Genomic DNA, 12,775 nt, shown 5'->3' on the forward strand with positions numbered 1-12,775 from the left:
TCCACATCTTATCAGCAGTACATAGGTATTAACATACAGTGTTCACTTGATGCAGCTGTCTACACATGGCCAGATATCGTAATTCTGTGTAGATATGAGAGGATGAGATAGAAAGATATAAAGAGGGAAGAAGTTTCATTTGCATGTGGTTTGAATGATTAAATGTGAGTTTCCTGTGGTCAGCCCCTCTGGTTTCAGCCACTCATTATCCTCCCTCTCCCTCATTCCCTTGCTTTCTCTCTATCCCTCACTATTCTCCCTCAGCAGAGTCTTGTTCACCTTAGAAATAGAGGTTGCCTAGCAACAACCCCCCCCCCCCCCCCCCTGCAACTCAGTAGGACAATGGATTCCCTCCTAATTGTAGGTGTGTGCATGTATGTGTGTATTTATGTGTGGGAATGTATGACTGCAGTGGTTTCTTTTATAGATCTGTGGCGAACAGAAAATAGATTTTGTTTCATCATCTCTCGAGCAAACAATTGATTTGCCTCAATTTCTCTTCATCACAATAGTGTTTTATTATGACACATCTGCCTTTGCCTCTAGTGTCGCCTTCCGCTAGACTCAGGTAGTCGACCACTAACAGTTACTCAAGGAAACTCCCTCCACCCATTGGCCCTCTCCTGGCGACACAGACAGAAATCCAGCCAATTGGCTGGTCCACCAGGGAGACAGACGAGAAAGAGGAATAGGAGGGAGGGTATATGCTGTGGGAAGAAAATAGACTTTAGTATTTAACAAGACTACAGGAGCATGAATAAGAAAGTGAAGATGCTGTTATTTAACCTTTGTCCGTTCACTGTGTCAGAACAGATGTTCCCTCTGTGAAGAAGTCAGCCACAATTACCAGCCGTCAATCAAAAGCCCCATGTGTTCTGTTTGTATGTGTGTGTGTGTGTGTGTGTTATCACGTGAGTGTAATCTGTTAGTCTCCTCCCACAATCAACATTACTGGAATAGTTTTAGGCTGGGGTCATACTTCACTGTACTGCCCAATAAGGCCAGTCTGCTGTGGTTAGTGGTGTCCCTTTGAGGTCCTTTGTGCACATGTAAATGAGCAACAACATGAAGGGTTCTTTTATAAGTGAATTAGTCTAGTGAATTATTATTTTTTATCTGTATGTTCAGTTCTTTACCTCCTCTGTCCAAATTGCTCATACAGTCTTTTCATACATTGGCACATACAGTAGATAGCAACCGTAACACTGGCTCATGCGCAGGCATATTAGGTATCTACAGGCATTTAGTACAACTGTATCTCATTTAAAACCAATATTAGATTTACACAGATTTATAAAATAAACGGTAATAAATGGGATGAGTGAGAATGTGAGAAATAGCTTTCTGTTATCTCCCTCTTCTCTCTCTCACAGACATGCATTGTTTTAAGCTCTGTTTTAACAGGAACGGCTTATTTCTGTCACCTTTCCTCATTCTGCTTCCGTTCGTTCTCCTCTCACTTGTCTACTGATGTTACCTTGGCTTACTCTGACGTGGATGTCAAAGATAATCTATTGCAACACACACACACACACACATAAACAAGGCAGAGAGCTTCAATGAAGAGAAGTGCTGACAGGAAGAGACGGGAGAGAAAGTCAAGTATATTGATTTAGGAGGAAGTTGAGAAAGTAAGGGGGTTGTATAGTCAGAAGGAAAAAGAGAGACAACAGAGAGGGAGTGAGTGAAAGTGACGGAGTCAGAGACAGGTAAAAACGAGCGACAGTAAACAGAAGGCAGTATCAAGGTGACTGTCTGCGGAGTTGTTTATCACTGTGCACACTGCAGAGAACAGTGACAAGTGGATGGAAAAAGCAGTATTGTACAGGGATGAATGAAAGATCCCTTGTCTGACAGTCACTAAATTTAGATTTTAACAATGTCCATAACTCACTCTTGCTTGCAGCACTTAAGAGCTGCCTGAACTAATTTTGGGGATGAAAAATGAAAGAATGAATGAACAATAAAATATATAATGTCAAGCTGCACAAAAATACATTCAGGGTAGTGCATTATGTTATGACTAACAACATTTTCATGTGTAAGTGTAGTTTTTCCTCATTGACTTCCGTTATTGAGAAAATGCTGAAATGACGCTGAGAACACACACACACACACACACACACACACACACACACATGAAATCAGAGACCAGGCCTACTCTACCCCACAAACAATATTCAACAACACTAGCCTCTCTTCCTGTTCCTTTTACTCTTTGGTAGTCAATTATTTTTCACACACATACAAAACACACACTGGTCTCCTCAGGATATCCTGCCGTCTGGGTACCCTGTGTGCCACCCTGATCACAAAAACAGGATGTCTGTGTGTATATGTGTCTGTTTCACTGTATGAGTGTGTATTAAAAGGAGCAGTTCCACCGTTCGCAGACCACACAGGAAGGGCAGAGGGGTTACCATGGCAACACTCTGTTCAGGTGGCTGTCAGGTGATGCCAGCATGGGAAGGAAGATGGAGGGATGAGATGTCCTGTAGAATATAAGAAAACCAGTAGAAAGAGGATCGACAGACAGAAAGAAAGAGATGAGAAAGTAACAAATGAGGCGTAAAGGATAAATAAAAGCAGAGGAAACAGAAAAACAGGTAGGAAGAACGAGGGGGAATTAGTCAGGCACTGAATGACTTTGAGAACAAGAGAAGCTATACAGGGCAGTAAAGGGAAAATGAAATAATACGAGGAATGTGTCCAAGGCCAGCAGCAGCAGCACCTCAGTGAAACTGTCACAAATCAGTCACTCAGTGTGCCTCTCACTGCTCAGTCATCTCCAAGTTCAGCTGCCACTGCTCTTGCTCAGATAGCAGGCCGGTCACCATAGTCTCATCTAAGAAGCTTTAAGTTGTGTGCTGGCACAAAAAAAAAAACGTTTGGAGCCAGAATAGTGGAGGTGGTTAGTGCCTGCTTTTATGTTTTGACTCATCAAGCTACTCTCGCATAGTTAAGTGTCGCTGCATATTACGTCTTCACTCTGAGGATTTCACTTACTAATAATATTTCGAGGCATTGTCTGTGAAGGCTTGTACATTTTTATAGGCTCCTGTAGGACTGAGAGATTACTCAAAAGATTTTTTTCTTCTGTTTCTGGCTTCCAGTGATTATGAAAACAAGATAACTGAGATAAAGTGATCATGCTGCATTCCATTTTCAGTGATGCTCTTTTTTTGGCTTGTGGTATAATTCGAGTACACCCATTTCCTTCACAGTGGTTCACCTTCACTACAAGCTCAAACTTTCTCCAGATGGTTCACTTGCTAGCAAAGCCTGTTAGCCTAGTGATAATGGTGCTAAGAAGAAACAAAAATAAAATGCGTGCCAAATTCAGACTGTAGCACTTTGCCACCCATTTTACTTAATGGGATACAGTAAAATGCATACTAGTACTTCATCTACTACAAAATATGTTCTCAGATGGCTCGGTTGAAGTAATTTGGAGGTTTTTCTTTCTACTAAAAATCGCTTTCCCCTTCTTCTAGACTATTTAATAGCTAGTGGGTGCCAGGGATGTCTGGGCCACAGTCTCCCCAGGGATACAAGCTTGTGTGTTAGGTGGAGGAAATTGAATTTCAGGTCCAGGGGAACAAGATGAAGAAGAAAAAAAGGTCAGGTTTTTGATGTCCTCATTCTCCACCTGTGAAAAGGAAAAATTTGAGAGAGACATGTGTAATGAGTGAACAGTCTACAGTATGAGAGTAGTAATAGGGGAGATGGAGAATCAAGGCTGGAGACACAACATGAGAGCTGATGTGTAGGAGAAAGAGAAAATTTGACAGCAGAACTGAGACCAGATTTACATGCAGAGCTATATGGAAGAGTGATGAGGCAGGTGGTGGTTTAAGGGGATGGAGTATCAGTGTGTCCTTAAGCTGTGTGTGTCCTGATTAAGTTGGTGTAGTTGTCACTCTGTTTTGTTAACAACTGTTTTATTAATGAGGATTTTCTCCCTTACGCCCCGACACACACATGCATTCATCCACAAATACGCATGCACACAAGGGGAGAGTGTCTGCAAGTTGTCGCTTACTGACACAGTGACCCAGTCCAGAAGATGTAGGTTACCCTTTCTTGCAGCCCTCGGGTTTCTGCTCGTACACACAGAAACTGACGGGGGAGTTACTGTCTGACAGAGATGGTACATTTCACGTGCTGTTGTTTAGTAAGTGCAATAAATAAATACAAAAACAGGGTTTGGCCTGTGTATTTGAAATAGTAAATATAATAACTGTACAAAAGGAAAGAAAAGTCTATATCAGGTATAGTAGAGCAGGAGGAGGAGTAACATGCAATACTGTGCTTGTTAATTCTTGACTTTGTTACCTAAGTGGCTCTTGTTACTGTGAAAAGTGAACTCTAAAATATTTGCAGCATGTAAAGTAAAACCTATTAAAATATTGTCAACAGTATTTTCCAGCATCAGTTTTCTACTCCTTTTATCAACCCCAGTATATATGAGCTCTAATAGCTCTAACTGTGCCAAAAAACAGTATCTTATGGCACATTTTCAGCAGTACTGCAGAAATGGTTTAACCTCTCTGAATGCATTCTTGTCAATTCAAAGCACTTGTTTCTGACAGTATTCTGTTAAGGTCATACGTATATTAAATTCCTCAAACATGATGTAAATTAGTGTGCAATCAACTAAAATACCAGTCCTTCCTAAGTTACCAGTTATTTCTTTGGTATAGAAAATAGGAGATAATTTGCCAGCTTCTCAATGTTGCTCTTTCAGGCTCTGCAGAAATTGGCGAGTCAGTACCTAAAGAGAGACTGGCCTGGGATAAACCCTGATGACCAGAGAACAGACTACAGGTAAGATTGTGTGTATATAGCCATATTTTCCTTAACGTTAAGCTAAAACCTTCACTACTTCTATGCTCTGTTTGACTGCTCCAAAATTCTAGAAGAAATATAATGGTTATATAATGGTCTACAGCACAATCATAAGAAAAATATTTCCTCTGTCAGGTGAAGGCTGGGTGTAACTTACCAGTAGTTTACTAGGAATCAGTCTTTGCTCCCCACAGTTTTATCCACACATGTAGGAGGAATACACTTTACATAAAAACTTGATGATTTTTTTAACCAGTTTCTCACAGGAGTTTTTTTTTTAACCTCTGCATAGGAATGTGTATGCAGTGTGGAGGTCCTACTTAGAAGGTACAGTGCAGGTGAGCCAGTCCAGGCTCAACGTGTGTGACAACTACAAGAGTCAGGTTTCAGATCCCGCTAAGACTGTTAGACTCTACAAGGAACAGCAGCTCAAAAAGGTAAGTGAACGTGTGGACGGAGGGGGCTTGTCGTAATTTCCTGAATCAATCTTTGCACCATGTAGTCATATTGAGTTAATGTAACTCACGTTGGTCTGCTTTTTCTTTAACAACTCTTTTCCTATTTTCCCCCCACAGACCATAGATCAGTTGAGTGGCATTCAAGCGGAGCTGCAGGAGTCGGTGAAGGAGCTGGCAAAAGCCAAGAAAAAATACTACGACTGCGAGCAGGTTGCCCACGCTGTTCGAGAGAAGGCAGACATAGAGGCCAAGTAAGTTCACGGCAGCACTGCACGCGATGCATGTGCTAATAGGGATATACTTTATGTAAAAATAAACAGAATATGAAGAAAGATGGTGTCTAGAATACTGCAAGAAACCAACAGAGAGATATGTGTGTGTGTGCGTGTGAGAGAGAAAGAGGGAAAAAGTTCAACATTGTGAGGAAATAAAGAACAGATAAAACAACTAAAACACCACAAGTGAAAAAGCAGAGCATCTTAGTTTGGTTTCCATTTGTGTTTGCAGTTTGTTGGACCGAATCCAACCAACACACTCAAAAACTCAACAAAATTTATTTCAGCAGATTTAAAATGCATTGTTAAACTATTTTGCTCTTTTCTTGGACAACGGTTCTGGCTAAAATAATTTTTTTCCCTGTAGCTTTGAAGGGAAATGAAAATATGCAATGCTCATGTGACATTGATGTTTGTCTTTGGCATTATCTGTGAAATTGTAAGTTTAAGAGGCTGTTTCAATTAAGAACTGAGTGGTAGAGAACTCAAGAACAGAGCCTCTCTTCTGTATCATAGTTTGACCCAGTGTTGCTGAGTGTTGTTTTCATCCCGACCCATGGTAGCAGTAGCTATGGTGACATTTTCACTTCACTGAATTCCCTGCTTCAGTTGGTGCCTGCATCGATTGGCTAGTCAACTTTTTTTCTGTTCTGTATCACTGAGTAGAAAGTCACAGCCACAGAAATTATTGCATTGCCTCTGTGCCACATTATGAGTGTGTGTGTATGTGTGTATCAGTTGAGGAAAATAGCAAGCCATTAGTCATTGTGAGGCACAAGGAACACACAGGAAGAAATTAGTGTGAATGCAAAGACACAGCACACACTTAACACCACTTGGCGTATAAAACAAGGGAACCCAAGTTGGTACAGAGCGCACATATAGGCAAACGGTTTCACAGGTGCCCAAAAAAGCACACTGCACACACACATGCACAGAGGCTCACTCTATCAACCTATCAGGCAGGTCTTTGATGTCACCATTGATATAAATCATGATGGCCCGATCAGGTTGAGATTTATTGCGGTTAGGCCCCAGCCTGTCCGGGGTTAATTTATGATGACTGCTCTGAATCAGAGGTTAGAGATCTGAGTTACAATCTCACCTGCTGTGATTTATTTTGTTTTGTTTTTCAGGTCTAAACTGGGTCTGTTTCAGTCAAGAATTAGTTTACAGAAAGCAAGTGTGAAGGTAAGAGAGACAGACAAGACCTGAACCTAAAACTACACTTTGTACTCCACTCAAGGTTTAATGCTCCAGACAGTTTTTGTAATGCAATACTGCATCATCTGTTACTCTTTCATTGTAGTTGAAAGCTAAGAGAAGTGACTGTAACTCCAAGGCAACGCAGGCCAGGAACGACTACTTGCTAACACTAGCTGCTGCCAACGCTCACCATGACCGCTACTACCACACAGATCTACCGCACTGCATACAGGTATTTACAGAAAGAAATGGTTCATTCAGAATATCCAAGTCCTTTTTTGTGTGTGTTCTTTCCTCAATATCAATATAAAATATTCTCCAGCCGCCGGACAAAGTTTGTAATTCTGTAACATTTACCTTTTCTGCAACTGATAAAGTGGAGATCTGTCTTGAATCAAAGCTCAGTTTAGGATAAAACATCATCCTTTTTTATGTGCAAAATGTTCAGACTCCCTTCAGCAGCAGTGAAATAGTCTGAGGGGGGAAATTATACATGAAAAAGTGATACTTTCACAGTTTGGAGTCTTTAAAGTGAGTTCTTTGAAGGGGCTTATGTGAAGAAAAAGCCGGCCAAATGATTGCTAGCCATGAAATCTTGAATGAACAGTTTCAAGCTTTGATATAATTTGTCATTTAAACACTGTTTGGTTGAGAGAATGCAAGACGTCAGTGTAGATGGAAGCAAATAAGTGTTCGGCATCAGTGATGTTTTTGTTATCTGTGACATCGTAATATGACACGCAGCTGTACAGTATATCACTGTGGGCTTGAACGTGTATTTGGGATGTATCAATACAATTGTGACATATAAGTGTTATGGTTTTATTAGGCTACTCAGTTGTAAGTCATCTAGCTTTAACCCCCTCCCATTAAATAATCACGTTAAAGCAAGTTCTGGCATTAAAGGCGTTAAGCTGTCATACAGAAGCCAGTTTACTGTCATCAGATTTTTTGTTATCTAAGATGCTGTTTGTGTAAACACCATCTTCTCTCTGGTGCTTCATGACCTTTCTAGAAATACACAGCAACAGATTAGACTGAAACATCTACCTTCCCTCACGAGACAGAAATGCAGGTCTGTACATTCATCCACCAAAACTGTAACAACAATGAATCTGGTCTAACCTTAATATGATAATAATGTCATTATTAATAATCATGCAAGCACACATGTGGACATGACAGGCAGACACACACATTCACCCCCACACACACACACACTCACTAATACACACGCACACCCAGCTACATTAAGGTGAGTAATTTAAGCAACTGAGTGACAGTCACACTTACTGATAAATACTGCACAAATACAGTATGTCAGACTGACAAGAACACATTTGTGCGTAAACATGTACACATAAGTCAGGTGTGTTTCTTTATCTGGAAAGTGATCAGTCTCAGGCGTGGCTCTGATTCGTCACACACACAGGGACACATTAGATCAGCTGGGTGACATAGCGCCTGTAATGATACTGCTTTTTGTCATTACATGACTACACCATGAAGTAAGTTGCGTATGATCGGTTTGAAATGTTAAAGTTTCTCTTTGCTTGTCTTTGCATTCCTGTCTTTTCTTTCACTTATACTCCTTCTTCAGCCTCAGCCTTCCCTATCTGTGTTTGTTGTCTCTCATATACTCTGCCTTAGGCGCGTTTGAGCATCTATACTACAAGGCCATCCTGAATAATAGATCCTTTGCTCCTAGTGACAGAAGGACAAGACTGCAGGGAAATGGTGACATCCACAAATGCATGCACACAAAGTCACAGAGGCAATGGGGGACATCGCTAGAGGGAAGCAATCTGCTCGTCCTCTCTCGCTCCTCTGCAATTTCACTTGTGGCTTTTATAGGTCTTCACCTGAAAGTCACTGATAACAACACTCCCAACAGAAGGAACAAAATCTACATCACACAAAAGTCTGTGATGGCATTTGTGTATCTCTAAGATATGCTGTGAGAGAAGCATTAGCGAAGGGCATTGATCACACAGATAGTAAGTACAGTATATCATGTTTTTAATAGTATTTATGGCCATCCTGTAAAATCCTTGCAGTCTATGAGCATTAATCATTACGTAGATATGGCCATGGCCTGACAGTTTGGAATAGTATGTATTGGGATCCATGGTACTAAATTTCTGTCGACAGCTAATTCTGAGGTAGTGACAAGTTCACTAAAGTCCCTTTAGTTGGACTTTTTCAGCCTTTCATGTCAGATAGATGAAGATACAGTAACTACGGGTAGATTGGATTTTCTGGGGTTGGTGAATGAGAAGATATGCAATTGATACTCTTGTTTAAATCAAAATTTCTAGGCTGAAGAATGAACATACACAGTATCTTGTGCACTTCTGTCCTTGTCAATGCGACAGTTGTAGTGACAGCCAGAGGATGGACAGACTGCTCCACATCTCCCTCTGCTGTTAGCAGTCGATGCTGTTCATCTTTAGACAGTAATAACAGACACAGTGAGATGTACACCTCTGTTCTTCTTGTCTGGTGATCTTGTACTTTATTATTCAGGCTGGTGAAGTCATACAAAAACACACCCAGCGATCATAATATGGGGACGGGGCTTTTTCTGGAAGCTGACTCATTTCATTTGAACACTACCGTAAATGGATGAAAAGAGGAGGAGAGGAAAGGAAGAAAGGGGGAGGAGGAAATGAGCAGAATGATGAGGGAACATTTAGCGAGAGGTCAGCCAAAAACCCACCCTTAATGACATAATTTCCTAGTCTATATGCCATTGTTTTCTAAATTTCTGTGTGGGTGTTTGTATGTGTGTATAAAGGTACACATTATACAGTACCTTAGTGGGGTTTAACAAAACACATGTTTGTATTTGTTTGTCTGTCTCTTTGTGTAAAAAAAGGCTGTAAGTGTTAGCAGGAGGTTATAGATCTAAAACATCTCTGTACCAGGTCAGAGCGTATGCAGATTTCTGAGAGTGTTAATGTAAAGTACTTTGACCAGAGAAGTGTATGTGCATCTAAGAATTTGAGAGCTTGTCTTTGTGTGTGTGTGTGTGTGTCTGCGGTGTCTGTGTTCTGTTGAATTGGAATCTGAACCCCTTCACCTTCCCCTGCAGCTGTGAGAACACCATCCAAAGAACACTTCTCTCTCTCTCTCTCTCTCTCTCTCTCTCTCTCTCTCTCTCTCTCTCTCTCTCTCTCTCTTTCACACAGGCACACACATGCACGTCCATTACACTCATTTTTCAACCTGTCTCTTTCTTGCTCTCACCCACTGTTACCTTTTATACCTAATACTCACTCTTCCTCTCGTACCTCCTCTTCTCCTGCTCTCCATTAGCCTCTCTTTCTCTCCGTCTTTCCTCTGTGTCTGATCTGTCTGTTTGGCAGTGTGGACTACAGCTTGGCAACACTGCGCAATCTCCCCATAGAAAGACTGTTCATTTGGACTGCATTCTTCATTAATATGTGTTTATATCAGTGCATCGGAAGCTCTAATGATAAAAGCTGTCAAATGAAAACATCTGCTCCTCTTCTGTCCTTCCTTTGACTTTCTTCAAGATCTGTTCTGTGTTTGTCACATTCTGTTTCTTCTCCATTTCTTTTACTCTTTTTTGGTTCATTATACAGTAGTTCAGAAAAAATAGTGTACTCAAATTTAGCATATAATACCCTAGCATATCACACATGGGTGTGTTTATGTAACCAATTAAGCTTTCACACTTATTTCTGTCAAATTGATAGCTGTATGCATTTGATTTCTATTTAAACAACTGCGCAGGTACACTGATTAAACAAGTCAGGTCAAAGCTGGGTGAAACAATGTTTATATTTATATGACATCACAAGGCTAACAAGTCATATGGTACAACAGGTACAACAAAAGAAACAGTAGAATAGAGTAAAGTAAATTGTACAGTGTGAGTGTACTGGTTCATTGTGTCAATCAGCTGCTGCTTCAGTGTGGTGCATTTAGTGACAGTACAGAATGTAGGTCATCCGTGTTTTGAAAGGCCAACCGAATTATTCCAAAAAAATGAAAATAAACAGGCTCTGGACCTTGGAAACATGGATTTCGATAAACATTAATAAAATAATAATTAAACACACAGTCATTACAAGAATGTTAATGAGTCATAACACATGAAAACACATATAGATGTACGAGGGTTAGGGTTTCGACTTTTACTTGAATTCTATTTTTTTTTTGTATTGTGACTTAAGGACAACATGTCGGATTTGTCTTTTATGATAACACTTATTATTTAAGAAGTTTTAGATTGTTGTAGTTTCTGTTAAAACTGGGCAACTGGCCGAATAATACATAAATAGTACAAAAGTCTCCTGTTTTCATTTGATTCTAACATGATATGCTGCTATATGCAGTTGCATCGCTTTCAAAATTGCATTTATGACTACAAACATAAATCTGGACTCACTCCTCCTATGCCTTTAGAACAAACGCTGTCAAAACTTTTGCTGCTTCTTTCAAGTTGACGACAACAAAGTCAAACAAACTACAACCAACGCAACAAAACACAAACCTGAAGGTAAAGTTTTCCCTCGGGCTCAAAGCAACATAAGCAGCAACGGCACAAGCACTGTTACATTCAAGCACAGTACTTAGGAGTAAAAGATGGAAGTTTGATGAAGGGAACAAGGCTTGCTTGTGCACAGTGGTATGACGATGAAGAGTTTAGTGATCCGTCAATTCTGAATGAACGTGGAAGACAAATGGGTACATTACTAAAGCTCTGTACTAAGTGGATTTATTCTGCTACTCTGACATTCTTTCTCTCCTCAGTCTGTCTCTTTCTTGGTGTCTCCTCCTGATCCCCCTGATTATGGCATTACGTTGAATTAATCCTTTTTTTCACTGTAACCCCTGGTCCTTTTTGTGTCTTTGTTCTCTAGGCCTTGGATGGCAGGATCTATGAGCATGTGAAAGACTATCTGGTAGCACTGTGTCGCACTGAGCTAGAGGCCTCCCAAGCTACTCACAACACCTTCCAGTTCCTCTTGGACAAATCCACTAGGGTGAGTCAGTGGTGAGAGACACATACCCTCTGTGCTCATTTGTAAGTTTTTACTTGCACAAATGCAGTGTTTTTGGACTTAGAACATATTCTGTTAGGAATATCCATCAGTCGTCTTGACATTGTGGTGTGATCAAAGTGCTTATTATGCAGAAACACTGTATTTTTTCAGTGAAACAAATGGGACACATTGACACTTTGAGTTCATTTCTTGCTACTAGGCACTGTTATTCTTACAGGAGAATTATGCCTATGGTCTGGAGTTTGGAAGCAGTGTTCACAAAAAACATTTTAATAAAAACAATTTGAACTGAGTAATGCAGGAATGTTAACAAGATGTTTTTAAGAACATCGAGAGACAAGTGCTGAAATATATATTATAAATATATACAATCATCAGATGGAATCATTTTAAAAGACAAAATAATGGATTTATAACCAAAACACCACACTACGATAGGTTTTCATCAACACAGTGTGTGCAGGCTAGCTACCGGAACCAAAACCAAAAATGTGAATATAAAAGTACTCACCCCCTGTAGACTTGAACTTGGAAAAAGTTTAACTCCTTTGCAAGCAGAAGAGGATGTTCGAGGTTACATTGGGTACCAGAGTTGACAGGCTTTCACAGCAGGAAACTCAAATGCAAATGCACCATATTGATCTCCTGTGTTTTCCTTCAGATAATCCAAGAGTTCAACCAGCAGTTGTTTGTGCAGGAGAACCCAGTGTTTCACAAAGCACACGACTTCCAGTTTCAGCCCAGCGAATGTGACACGGTGAGATACACAAGCTGCACACGCATCCTCTGTTTCAATATTTCCACACACGCAACATTGTGCTGGATTAATTTATTGTTGAACGTGTAATGTTTGTATATGAACCAGTTCACACAGCAGTGTGAACAGTAACAGTTACTGTCTCAAGCTCTTCACACCCTGTTAAACAACTACACACAGACAGATACAGTACAT

At 40.4% G+C, this 12,775-nt stretch overlaps 2 protein-coding genes across 2 annotated transcripts in view; one reads left to right on the forward strand and one right to left on the reverse strand.

The window, feature by feature from the left end:
* Positions 1-12,447, reverse strand: part of p2ry2.1 (purinergic receptor P2Y2, tandem duplicate 1) — a 35,449-nt gene extending 23,002 nt beyond the window's left edge. The window contains exon 1 of the mRNA XM_026367085.1: positions 12,335-12,447. The gene's annotated coding sequence lies outside the window, so the exon portion shown is untranslated. The remainder of the gene's footprint in view (positions 1-12,334) is intronic.
* Positions 1-12,775, forward strand: part of LOC113166854 (F-BAR and double SH3 domains protein 2) — a 48,345-nt gene that overhangs the window by 15,648 nt on the left and 19,922 nt on the right. Inside the window, exons 4-10 of the mRNA XM_026367035.1 lie at positions 4,748-4,827; positions 5,141-5,285; positions 5,424-5,557; positions 6,718-6,772; positions 6,891-7,019; positions 11,680-11,802; positions 12,485-12,580. Of these exons, the coding sequence (XP_026222820.1) occupies positions 4,748-4,827; positions 5,141-5,285; positions 5,424-5,557; positions 6,718-6,772; positions 6,891-7,019; positions 11,680-11,802; positions 12,485-12,580 (762 nt within the window). The remainder of the gene's footprint in view (positions 1-4,747; positions 4,828-5,140; positions 5,286-5,423; positions 5,558-6,717; positions 6,773-6,890; positions 7,020-11,679; positions 11,803-12,484; positions 12,581-12,775) is intronic.

Source organism: Anabas testudineus, chromosome 13 (assembly GCF_900324465.2).
Source record: "Anabas testudineus chromosome 13, fAnaTes1.2, whole genome shotgun sequence".
In the NCBI taxonomy this organism is placed as follows: Eukaryota; Metazoa; Chordata; class Actinopteri; order Anabantiformes; family Anabantidae; genus Anabas; species Anabas testudineus.